The sequence below is a fragment of the Aquarana catesbeiana genome, linkage group LG09 (assembly GCF_042186555.1).
Source record: "Aquarana catesbeiana isolate 2022-GZ linkage group LG09, ASM4218655v1, whole genome shotgun sequence".
Lineage (NCBI taxonomy): Eukaryota > Metazoa > Chordata > Amphibia > Anura > Ranidae > Aquarana > Aquarana catesbeiana.
The window spans coordinates 48,130,854-48,144,481 of NC_133332.1; the positions used below are offsets into that span (position 1 = coordinate 48,130,854).

General features: G+C 43.4%; 1 protein-coding gene across 1 annotated transcript in view; it reads left to right on the forward strand.

The window, feature by feature from the left end:
* Positions 1–13,628, forward strand: part of LOC141107590 (complement factor B-like) — a 104,575-nt gene that overhangs the window by 38,287 nt on the left and 52,660 nt on the right. The window contains exons 7-9 of the mRNA XM_073598435.1: positions 3,565–3,697; positions 11,222–11,353; positions 13,504–13,602. Coding sequence (XP_073454536.1) covers positions 3,565–3,697; positions 11,222–11,353; positions 13,504–13,602 — 364 coding nt within the window. The remainder of the gene's footprint in view (positions 1–3,564; positions 3,698–11,221; positions 11,354–13,503; positions 13,603–13,628) is intronic.

The following is a 13,628-nucleotide window of genomic DNA, read 5'->3' on the forward strand; positions in this document are numbered from 1 at the left end:
CCCCAAAATTTTCCATCCTAGCACACGTCCCCCTCTCCCAAACCACCCTTTCTAGCACAACCCCCAAATTCTCTCTCATAGAACAAATTATCTCCACCCCCCCATCCCATCACAAATCACCCTTCCTAGCACCTCCCCCAAATTACCCCTATTAGAACAAATCTAACCAGTCACCCCCCAAATTCCACCTCCCAGCACAAACCCTCCCCCCAGATTTCCCCTCCTAGCACAATAGCACAAATACCCCACTTAATCCTCCACCTAGAAGTAACCATCTCCCTCCCACTCCTGGTACAAATACTCCTAACCTCAGCACAAATTACTCTGACCCCCCGCCCCTTGTCCCCAGTGCAGTTCTCCCTTCCCTCATACACACAGACCTTGTAAACAGTGTGGCACATGGTTGTGTGTCCTTCCTATGTTCCTCCTTATTTTGATACGTCAGAGCTGAGGAGGAGCCTAGGAGAAGCCAATGTCTAAGTCTTTGCAGGCTGCTGGTAGGAGAGATGCCGCAGTTGAAGTGGAATAGGATCATGGCTTGGAGATACTGCCGGATGTGAGATTGGGATTTTACAGAGTTTGTTTACCCCGCCTCTTACCCATATTCTTCGCTGGGAGGAGATGGGGCAGGCACCCAGATAGCAAGGACAACTTGCCACAAATTTGTGGCAGTGTTGAATGGTAAGTCTGTTAACTTGCTGTACATTTTCACTGGCAAGTTATACACTTGCAGAGTACTTGAAGCACAAGTTCTAGTTGACACTTTTCCAGTTTGTAGCAAATTTGGGTGGCAAGTCTTTAGCAAGAGCAAAGTTGCAGTGGTGAGTCTACAGCAAGAGCTCTGCAAGTCTACAGCATGAAAATTCAGCCACAGTGACCCCATGTGGTGGGATGACTATTTCAACAACTGAACCAGAACTTGCAACAGACTTGCAGAATGTTTGCAAAGAAAGTTGATCTGGAGTCATGCAATGCGGACTTACTGCATTTGTGCAACAAACTGGTATAGCCTGGCAAGTCTAGCAATAGCTTAGCTAGTTATTTTCAAACTTGCAGCACAATTGCTTGCTATCTGGGTAAGTAAACTGTAAAGTCCCAATTTCACAGTCTGAATATGAGAGAACTACAGTGAAAGGAGTGTGAAGCTGGAGAGGAGGGAGAGCACATCCCACACCCCAACCTCCTTTCCAGATTCTGCATATGTCATCTAGCACTAAGCTGACAGGTGTAGTGATGCCGATGTCACTACTCCTGTCAGCTTGTAGTGGCAGAACGTTTCCTAGCAGCGGCCCTCTCCATCTCACATAATACAGGTGCCTGGGCAGCTGCCGCCCCCCCCCCCCCCGTATCCCTTTCCCCCTTGTCCCAGCCCTGCAATCCTGTAATCCTTACACTAACTGTTACCCTAACCAAAGTAGTTGAACATAGAGTGCAGGGAGATTTTAGGAGCAAGAAGCATTTCATTGGTGAAATAATATTTTTTTACTTTCTGCTATAAAACATATTCAATCAAAAATGTAAAAAAAAAAAAAAAATTTTTGATCTTCATCAATTTAGGCCAATATGTGTTCTGCTACATATTTTTGATTAAAAAAATCCCAATAAGTGTATATTGATTGGTTTGCACAAACATTATAGCATCTACAAACTATGGGATATTTTCATTTTTGTATTTTCTTTTTACTAGTAATGGCGGAGGTCAGTGACTTATAGCGGGACTGCGATAGTGCAGCGGACAAATCGGACACCTACCTGACACTTTTTGGGGGCCAGTGACACTAATACAGTGCTAAAAAATATGCACTGTCACTTTACTAATGACACTGGCTTGGAAGGGGTTAACATCAGGGGCGATCAAAGGGTTAACTGTGTGCCTAGTCTGTGCTTTCTCACTGTGGGGGAGGTGCTTTGACTAGGGGAAGACATTGATCCTGTGTTCCTGCAAAGCCCAAAGCCCAGTGTGAATGACACCTAAAGCCTGCAATTAGCAGTAGGGTGCAAGCACAAATAAACCCAGCTCTGAAGGACTGCTGAAAGATCTCATACACCCTCAGTGTGCAGAGGACTTGCTCTGCCTTATGTAATCATCTGATAAAGTGCATTCTTTTTTCTGAGATCGCCTTTTGTATCCCCTATACCTCTTTTTATCTTTCTGACGCCTTTTTGAAACATTGTAATTGAGCACCAGCTGCCACTGGGACAGTATGAACTTTTGTTAGCTTATGAACATTTGCATTGTTTTTCATTTAATTTACCACTGGCAACTGATTAATTTTTAGCGTTCCATTCCACTTTTTTTTCTCTCTAGTATCTTCAAAGTGAGGGGAAACCCCTTTAGAAAGTTGTCTCTGGAACAGTTGGAAGATTTCTTCTCACCTTCTGTTCTGGAGTAATGTGTTTGGATTTCCTATCAATTTCTATCACAATGACAATGGTCCTATGATGGACCAATGATGCCCTCCATTCACTGTATGCCATCTGTCGTCTGGGTTGAATGATGCTGAACATCATTATTAAGAGAAAAGGAAAAACTATGGGGAACAGCACTGGAGAGGAAGTGAGCACTGCAGTCTAACTGCATTTTTATTTTAAACACTGCCTAGGGGGGGCAATAAAAAAGCCCAGAGCTGAGCTTTAAACAAAGAAAAGCTCATTGATGATTGGATAATCTGAGTTTAAAGCAATGTTTGCATACAAATCATTGTAAGTGCGCAAATGATTGGAGACCTTCAAATCGGGGTACTCATGTTACATACAAATGGCAATTACCCCAACCTATAACTTGACGCATGTCAAACAACAACATAGAAAAAAACCCAGCTCAATTTACCAGCCAGCCTGCGATAAACCGAATTGTCCTGTCAAACAATTCACTTTAAAAATGTGTTTCGTTTTCACACATTTTCCATTACTGCGTAAGCGGCAAAATCCAGGCTATGGCACCCTGTATCTGCAGTCCTAACTCTATACATTTTGAGAGCCTCCATAGTAGGATCACATATATTATAATGGATAGATTGAGGGCAGGTATGTCTGGAGGGAGCCCACTTCTACTTAAAGGCACAGGGGCGCACTGGACACCCAGCACACAGCACAATGGCAGCGAAGGTGTACCCCCCCCACGAAATAACCAACGGTACAAACAAACAGCAATTGCCCCAACTTATAGCTGGCCTTAACAGCAAGGAGCACATGGAAGAGCGATGCATGTCAAACAACAACGAAGAAAAATTCCCAGCTCACTTACCAGCCAATCTGCAATAAACTGAACTGTTCTGTCTAACAGTTTACATTAAAAACAGAGATTTGGTTTGCACACATTTGCAAATACATGCGTAAGCTGCAGAGGCCACGCCACCCCAGTATCATTCTGGGTTCTGGTTCCCAATTCTCTAGAATATGGCAAACATCCACCGACTTCCCCCAATGTAGTGAACCATGTCTGATTCGTGGGGGGGGGGGCAGGGTAATAAAAAAGGCACAAATATGCAGACGTGCCTTTTTTGAGAATGTTTCTGAAAAATGCCTTATATAAATATATATATATTTTTTTATCTTAACTAGATTTCAGCCTATGACATTGTGCCTCGCTTTGCTGTCATCTTTTACGCTTCAACTGTAAAAACTATCGCAAGTCTAAATGACAGTTTGAATCCAGAGGAAGTAATTGAGAACCTTAAGACATTTCGTTACAGTGGTAAGATATTCTAGAGGTTGGACTCTTATTGATAACACCTGGTACAACTACGTTATTGGACAGTGCAGAGGACATTCTGGTGGGCAAATCGCTGTCAAGTATTTTTTTTTTCTCAAATAAATGATACATTGTTTATTGAAAAAAATCAGTTAAAATAAATAGACATCAATCCAGCACAATTGTCACAGGACAAGAAAAAAACAAAGTCAACACCAGTACCGTAGCAATAGGAAAAGGATATTCCAACAATAGAGAGAACTTAGGGCACATAACCTCACAATAATATTCTATCCACAATAAGATCAGTGGGACCAAAGCCGGGGTTTCTAGCCACAAGCCCCAGTTTTTTTTCAAAATTTCCTGAGCAGCCCCTGTGCTGGTATATGTATCTTTCCAATTGGAGCGTATTACTTATAGATTTAACCAATTCAGCATGTGTAGGGATCCTGAGACTTCCAATGAACCAGTCTAAGGGCCTGAAATAGAGCTCTAGTAATGGCTTCACTGATAAAAGTTCTCAACCTGTAAATCACTTAGGATACCCAACACACAGCATTTGAGAAGGGTGGTCACTATACCTGTCCAGTACGTATTCAACTTGGGGCATCGTCAGAGTAGATGGATTAGATCCCCATGATCTCACCTACATTAATAAACCAGGCAGCAGCACACATTAATATTTATATGATTAGATTTAATGCAAGTAGGATCTAGTAAAGCCCCCATCTTAATCTCCAGAGCTTCTTCCCACTACATGGCCTCAAAAGCACCTACTGTGCATCTTTCTCAGTAGTCAGATGGAAAGGCATTCAGTAACATTGCATAGCTCCTAGAAATATAACCCTTCACAAGAGCAGTACTTTGCATTAAATTAAATAGAGGGGTCGGAGACTGTCGCCACATTGTACCATCACCCTGGTCCCACACTGCATGGTGTAATTGAAGATGGTAAAACTGCATCCTGTGGGGGAGGCAAAAAGAAGTTTGCAATTCCTGAAAGGCATATAAAGTCCCATTATATATAATTCCATAGGTCTTCCATTTACTCCCATATTGGAGCTTATTCAGCTCGGGATACGCAAGATTGTCCCAGATCGGACTATATTGGGTATAGCCAGATGCCGGTTGAAGCTGCTTGGCTTTCTTCCAGATTTTTTGGATCAAAGTGTAAGTAGGGAAAAGTTTGTTTGACCTAGAGAAAGCAAGGGCCTCTAAACTGGGAGGGACATTGTCCGCTCTGGCGGTATGAAGAAGTATGGAAAGAGCAGGCTCAGCCCCAGTAGCAGTGTCCTCTCCGGGGTGGGGCATACATCTCTCTCTTTGTAGCTGTGCAGCAAGATAGTACAGCAAAGGATTCAGAATGGCTACCCCCTCCCTTTCCTTAGGCCTATTCCAGCCTGATACTTGAGGACTTATAGTGCCTCAACAGAGTGCAGAATATGGTATTAATGACTTGGAAACTCTGTAAAGGAATAACTACTGGGGGTTATGGAGATCATATAGAAGCTGAGGCATAAGAATAATTTTTTTAAAGTTTGTTCTGCCCACCACAGCCATAATTTGTTTCAGATCCACACTTATTAGATATATTTGATTTGTGAAGTCATCTATAAACTGCTGTACAAGGATTGGTTCTGGTTTTAGTGTCATAAAGTTGATACCTGCTGTCTTCCACCTGCCCTTTACAGGTAAGCCATCTTGAGCTGCCTCCGTTGGATGCAGGACTATTTTGATTGCATAATTTTAGCTTGAACTTTATGTAGGGGGTTTTATGTTTTATATTATGTCTTAGTCATTCTACTGATTTTTTTTTTGTTCATTCTTACACATTGCAATATCCTTCCTTAAATGTATTTTTTTTATTTGTGCATTATTCTGACCAGAATGCATGTCCCTCCCACCCCCCTTAGTCTATTTTTGGGGATTTGTTGGTTATTGATTAAACCTGCACCTATTGTGCATTTTGTTATATTCTATGCAATCTGTGAATAAAAATAATATTCATAAAGCAGATGTAAGTATACTAAGACACTATGGGGGTTATTTACGAAAGCCAAATCCACTTTGCACTACAAGTGCACTTGGAAGTGCAGTCGCTGTAGATCTGAGGGGAAGATCTGAAATGAGGGGAAGCTCTGCTGATGTGCAAGTTAAAATGCTGTTTTTTATTTTCCTTGCATGTCCCCCTCAGATCTACAGCGACTGCACTTCCAAGTGCACTTCCAGTGCACTTGTAGTGCAAAGTGGATTTGCCATTTTAGTAAATAACCCCCTATGGGTCAAATAAAGAAAGTGAAAAAATTGACTTTGCAGGCACCAATTATAAGAAATAAACAGTAAATGTTTATTAACAATTAATACATAGAGGTAAAAACATATTAAAATAGTGCAGTGTTGCTACAGTAGCAGCTAGACCTCTCCAATATGATCATGGATGTCAAAAACATGTCGTAACAGACATGTATGACACTGCTAAATTACAACATTCAAGTAACCTCTACATGTTTCTACATGTTTCGCAAAAATCGCTTCTTCAGGAGCTTTATAAACATTCTAAGGAGAGAAATAGACAGGCAATAATTGTAACAACTATATATACTATAAAAAGTAAATGTGAGGAATACCAAGACTGCACCCAGGAGCGGTAGAACACGCAGCATGCAAAGTGCACAGCAGGCAATATGTGGGGGCGTTCCAGGTAGATAAATATGAACATGTGTTGCACAAAAAAAAAAAAAAAGAGTGCAATACCTAAATTAAGTAGGCATGGAGAAAAAAGGGGAACATAGACTATGCATAACCACACCAAGATAAAAATGATATTGTGCATTAAAAAGCACAAAGTCCTATCTATGCCTACCTTGGCATAGACAATAAGTAGTTACAGGTTGTATCTGTGGAATGTGACTGAGATCTTCAGTTTAGGCTTAAACTGTGCTTAGCGGCAATAATATGCCATCTATGAAATATAAAAGATTGAGAATGGCTCTGAAGCAGCACAATTAACAAAATATGACTAATAAAAACTTTATCTCACCTGATGGTAATATTCAGTATAAAAGGGTAATGCCAATGTAGATAAACTGAACCGATACTAAACCCAAAAAGATTTACATCATAGGGGGGTAATTTAAACTGTATCACTATAAAAGCACAGAAAGCAAAAAGAGGGCTCAGATCCACACCATCTGTAAAAATTGGAGTATTGCCAATGAGTAATCTAGAAGTCATAAGAGTGCCATCAAAAACGTAGTAAAAACCGTAAGTACATACCAGGCCAGATAGGATTGTAAAGTACAGATTGGTCCAGAGAGGGATCAAGGTTGGAAGTGGTTGCCATGATATAAGGCTACACTATGTGCTTTATATGCGCACCCCAATCAGGTGTGCGGTGCAAGACTTCTGCATCACCTGACTCGGTCGTGACAGGGTGGGCACATCATCGCCCGGCCACGCGTGTGCAGTCCACAGATGCGGCGATCAGCAAGCGAGACCAAGCGGGGCAAGAATCCCAATGAGAGACACAGGGCCAGGAGCTCCCCCACAGTGTAGACTCCAGCAACTGCAGTGCAAAGAATCATGCACTGTATTGGTCAAAGTGGAAATTACCTAAAACTGCTGGATGGAATAACGGCCAGCCAGGGGTGACAACTAAGGGGAAAAAACCCTGGCCTAGGCCCACATATGCCGCAAGAACCATCCCACAATGGAAAGGGACTGCGGCTTACTGGCCGCACATATGTCCCGCGGCGCTAATGCGCTGTGAAACACCAGCCCATAGGTGCTGTCAGCCAGTTCCACGCACATAAAAAGACATGTTTTTGACATCTATGATCATATTGGAGAGGTCTAGCTGCTACTGTAGCAACAATGCAGTATTTTAATATTTTTTTTACCTTTATGTATTAAATGTTAATAAAAATGTTCTTATTTCTGATGATTGGTGCCTGGAAAGTCCATTTTTTCACTTTCTTTATTTGACCAATTGACGTTTAGGATGTGGCACTGCGCTACTTTAAGCTCCCACAGTTCCATCCTATGTTGGTGCTTTGTCAACTCTTTGATCTATAAGACACTATGGGGTTGATTTACTAAAGGCAAATATACTGTGCACTGCAAGTGTAGTTGCTCCAGAATTTAGTAAATGAGGTAAAGCTTCACTTTGCAAAGTATACCTAATCACATGGAAGGAAAAAAAAAAAAAAAAACAGTATTTTTGCTTGTACGTGATTGGATGATAGAAATCAGCAGAGCTTCTCCTCATTTCAGAGCTTCTCCTCATTTCAGAGCTTCCCCTCAGATCTAGAGCAAGTTGCAGTGCTCTTGAGCTATGTTATCTTGTGGTGTGTTGTGCATACCTCCCAACCGTCCCGGATTGCCCGTGAAAGTCCTGCCTTGGGAGGTCTGTCCCGCGCCCCATGTACCTTCATTCCGGGACAATACAATGCCCTGGAATTGCCCCCTGGGCCGATCTGATGCCCCCTAAAAATGCTGCCGCATCGCCGCTGTCCCTCACTGCTCGGCGTACTGCTGGCCGAGACTCTCTTTATTATTCACCCCCAGGCGTTGCCTGGCTCATTGCCCAAACAACTGGTTGCTAGATGCAGCCCACCTGGCATCTAGCAACCAGTGACGTCATGATGAGGAGGAGAGCAGGGCCCCAGCATTCATTGTGAACTGGAGGAGGATTTAACTTCCTCCTCCTCACGCCTAAGCTCCACAGTCACCTGTACCGCCAGCACCGCCCCTGACTCCGCCCCCTGACTCCGGGTCTTGCCTGAAGGCTGTTCTTGCCGCTGAAAAGAAAGGTAGGAGAAATGCTCCCTGCAGTGCCCCGAGGGCGCTCATGGTCACTCTGCTCCCTCCCATACACTGCCCCCCTCCAGTCATGCTGTACAGTCCCCCCATACTGCCCTCCACTATCCCTCTCCTATCATTCTGCCTTCACTGCCTCCCCTCCCATTATACTGCCCTCCGCCCCATCATACTGCCACCCCCTCCCATCATACTGCCCTCCACGGCCAGCCCTCCCATCATACTGCCCTCCACCCCATCATACTGCCCTCCACTGCCACCTCACCTATCATACTGCCCTCCACTGCCACCCCCTCTCATCATACTGCCCTCCACTGCCACCCCCTCCCATCAATTTTTTTAAAAAAACTATAAAAAATTAAATTGTAAAATAAAATATAATGGTAAAAAGTAATAAAAAAATAAAATAACAAAAATTTAAAACTACTTATCCCATCCACTGCCCTACTGATTATGTCCACTGCCCTATTGACCATGTCTACTGCTCTACTGACCACGTCCACTGCCCTACTGACTATGTCCATTGCTCTACTGACTACATCCACTGCTCTACTGACCACGTCCACTGCTCTACTGACCATGTCCACTTGCACTGCCCTACTGACCACATCCACTGCTCTACTGACCACGTCCACTGCTGTACTGACTGACACCATTCACAGTCCACCCTGACACCACTGGTGGAACTACCAGCAAAGGCTACATTACAACTGGGCCCTGGCCTTCTGTCACAATGGTGGGGACCCAAGACTGCAGGACTGCACAACATGTCAAAGGGATCCGCTGTGGGACCATAAAGGGTCGTGGGATCAGTGGGAAGGGCTCTAGGCTTGGAGGGAATGGCCCAGGCCGGAGGTTGGGGGCCCTTCATGGTTTCTTGCACCAGGGCTCTGAAGGTTCTAATTATGCCTCTGCTGCACCCTGTATATAGCTCATCCCAATACCCTGCACCCTGTATATAGCTCATCTCAGAACCCTGCACCCTGTATATAGCTAATTCTAGAACCCTGCACCCTGTATATAGCTCATCCCAGAACCCTGCACCCTGTATATAGCTCATCTCAGAACCCTGCACCCTGTACATAGCTCATTCCAGAACCCTTCACTCTGTACATAACTCATTCCAGAACCCTGCACTCTGTACATAGCTCATTCCAGAACCCTGCACTCTGTACATAGCTCATCCTAGAATCCTGCACTCTGTACATAGCTCATCCCAGAATCCTGCACTGTGTACATCTCATCCCAGAATCCTGCACTGTGTACATAGCTCATTCCAGAACCCTGCACTCTGTACATAGCTCATTCCAGAACCCTGCACTCTGTACATAGCTCATCCCAGAACTCTGCACTCTGTACATAGCTCATCCCAGAACCCTGCACTCTATATATAGCTCATCCCAGAACCCTGCACTCTATATATAGCTCATCCCAGAACCCTGCACTCTATATATAGCTCATCCCAGAACCCTGCACTCTGTATATAGTTCATTCCAGAACCCTGCACTCTGTACATAGCTAATTCTAGAACCCTGCACTCTGTACATAGCTCATCCCAGAACCCTGCACTCTGTACACAGCTCATCCCAGGACCCTGCACTGTGTACATATCTCATCCCAGAACCCTGCACTATGTGTGCAGCTCATCCCAGAACTCTGCACTCTGTACATAGCTCATCCCAGAACCCTGCACTCTGTATATAGCTCATCCCAGAACCCTGCACTCTGTATATAGCTCATCCCAGAACCCTGCACTCTGTATATAGCTCATCCCAGAACCCTGCACTCTGTATATAGCTCATCCCAGAACCCTGCACTCTATTCATAGCTCATCCCAGAACCCTGCACTCTGTATACAGCTCATCCCAGAACCCCGCACTCTGTATATAGCTCATCCCACAACCCTGCACTCTGTACATAGCTCATCCCAGAACCCTGCACTCTGTACATAGCTCATCCCAGAACCCTGCACTCTGTATATAGCTCATCCCAGAACCCTGCACTCTGTATTTAGCTCATCCCAGAACCCTGCACTCTGTATATAGCTCATCCCAGAACCCTGCACTCTGTATATAGCTCATTCCAGAACCCTGCACTCTGTATATAGCTCATCCCAGAATCCTGCACTCTGTACACAGCTCATTCCAGAACTCTGCACTCTGTACATGATGCCCCTTAAGCTCCTCCCGTTGTTTGACCACGCCCACATTTGCAGCGGCGCTCTATGCAAGGTTACTTCCTTCCTCAAGTTTACCTCATTCTGAAGTTCAAAAGTTGGGAGGTATGGTCCTGTGACATCACTTCCTTCAGGAGTGTAGAGTAGAAAATCAAGATGGTGACAGGAAACAGAATAACTTTTTTTAGCATTGCTACAGTGATGCATTACGCAAAAATGATGTATGCATGATTTTAGTGCAACGCAAGGCAACGTAGCACACTGGTGGGAACAACACAAATGGCCACTAATGTTATTTCTCTTGATTTTGTGTTATGATTGCATTGGGCAACGCCAGCCAACACATCACAATGGATCTGGTGTGAACCAGATTGTAACTCGTGTGGTTTACGAGCGGTGTGGTGTAACTCGGCTGGTTTACGAGCTTACTGATTTTACTTGTTGCTTCCAATGATTTGAGAGGTTTTTGTTTTTTCTTTGCTCTTTTTATTTATTTTAATCTTCCTATTTCCAAACATTTTTTCACCTCCCAGAACATGATGATAAAATGGGAACAAACACTGGCGGAGCACTGGCTGAAGTGTCTAAAATGCTGACTTTGGATCTGGCAAAAAATAAAGAGAAATTTCTGGAAACCCGGAATATCATTCTGCTATTAACAGACGGTAACTGCACTTGTACTTTATGGTGCTGATTCAGTAATGGGAAGAGCAGCGGGGGGTAGCCCATGTGCAGCAACCTGTAGAATTCAGTTTACTCAAGTAACCTAAAACTCTGTGCCTTAAACACTTGGCCGCTGCAAGATTTACCCCCCCCCCCCTTCCTGACCAGGCCATTTTTTGCGATACGGCACTGCGTTACTATAACTGACAGTTGTGCAGTCATGCGACGCTTTACTGAAATAAAATGTATGTCCTTTTTATCCCACAAATAGAGCTTTCTTTTGGTGGTATTTGTTTACCTCTATATTTTTTTACTTTCTGCTATCCAATAAAAGAATGTAAAAAAAAAAATCAAATTTTGTATATTGATTGGTTTGCGCAAATATTATAGCGTCTACAAACTATCGGACATTTTAATTTATTTATTTTACTAGTAATGGCAGCAATCAGCGACTTATAGCGGGACTGTGATATTGTGGCAGACAAATCGGACACTTTGACACTTTTTGGGGACCAGTGACACTAATGCCGCGTACACACGGTCGGACTTTACGGCGGACTTTGCCCGGCGGATTTTTCGACGTACTTTCCAACGGACTTTGTGAATGAACGGACTTGCCTACACACAATCCACCAAAGTCCGTCGAATTCGTACGTGATGACGTACGACCGGACTAAAACAAGGAAGTTCATAGCCAGTAGCCAATAGCTGCCCTAGCGTGCCTTTTTGTCCGTCGAACTAGCATACAGACGAGCGGACTTTTCGACCGGACTCGATTTCAACGGATAAATTTTAAACAAGTTTAAAATCTAAGTCCGTCCAACTTTTGAGAAAACAAAGTCCGCTGGAGCCCACACACATCGAATTGTCCGACGAAATCCAGTCCGCCGGGCAAAGTCCGCCGTAAAGTCCGCTCGTGTGTACGCGGCATAATACATTGATCAGTGCTAAAAAAATATGCACTGTCGCTGTACTAATGACACTGGCTGGGAAGGGGTTAACATCAGGGGCGATCAAAGGGTTAACTGTGTTTAGCCTGTGTTTACTTACTGTGGTACAAGGGGAAGGCATAGATCCCTGTCCCTGTTTTGCACAAGACCCATGCCCCCTGTACTGACAGAACGGGGACCTGCCTTGTTTACATAGGCAGATCGCCGATCTCCCTCAGTACCAAAAGATCGGCAGGTGCTGATGGCCAATGAGTTTGCATGTTTGCATGTTTTTTTCAGGCAGTATGAAGACGACTGCCTACAGAAAACATGCAAATTTCCACAATCATTGATAATATGGGGTTGCATGTCAGGTAAAGGTACAGGGAGATGACAGTCATTAAATCTTCAATAAAGGCACAAGTTTATAAAGATTTTGGATGCTTTTCTTATTCCATCAATTGAAAGGATGTTTGGTGGTGATGACATAATTTTTCAGCATGATAATGCATCTTGCCATAGGGCAAAAGCCATGAAAACTATCCTTCAAGAAAGGCATATAATGTCAATGGCATGGCCTGCAAATAGTCCGGACCTCAATCCAATTGAAAATCTGTGGTGGAAATGAAAGAACATGGTCCATGACATGGCTCCAACCTGCAAAGCTGATCTGGCAACTGCAATAAGGGAAAGTTGGAGCCAGATTGATGAAGAATACTGTTTGTCAATAGTTAAATCTAGGCCTCAGAGAATTCAAGCTGTTATAAAAGCCAGTGGCGGCGGAACAAAGTCCTAGTGGTATACTGTGTTTTTTTTGGTTTTTTTTATGATTCCATAATATTTTCCTTAGAATTAAGTTCCATATTTTTTTCCTCTGCTTGAAGTACAAAAACAGTTGCAATTGACCACAGTTTTCTTTCTTTTTTATTTTTATAATTGTTTCTTAATGCCAGAAGGTTAAATGAAAATAGTTTTGAGACATATCTGAATCATTTTTTTTATACAATTAAACCATTGAATGAACATTTTCCAAGAGTGGTGATTCCACAATTGAAAAGTGGGATTAAACAATTGAATGAACATCTTCCAAAAGTGGTGATTCCATACTTCCATACTGCCAGTGGTTGTTTATCCCCCTCTTTAGGAGCCATACATAAATTTTTTTGCTCCACTGCCAACCTGCCTTTATATGTTCTCTAATGACTAATTTTGTGATTCTTCAGGAAAGTACAATATCGGGGGAGACCCAGCTGTGGAAATTCAGAAGATCAGAGAGCTTTTGGGGATAAAAAAGGGCCAAAATGATCGGGAGCAGTATCTGGGTAAGTAAAACCAAGCATCCAATTGG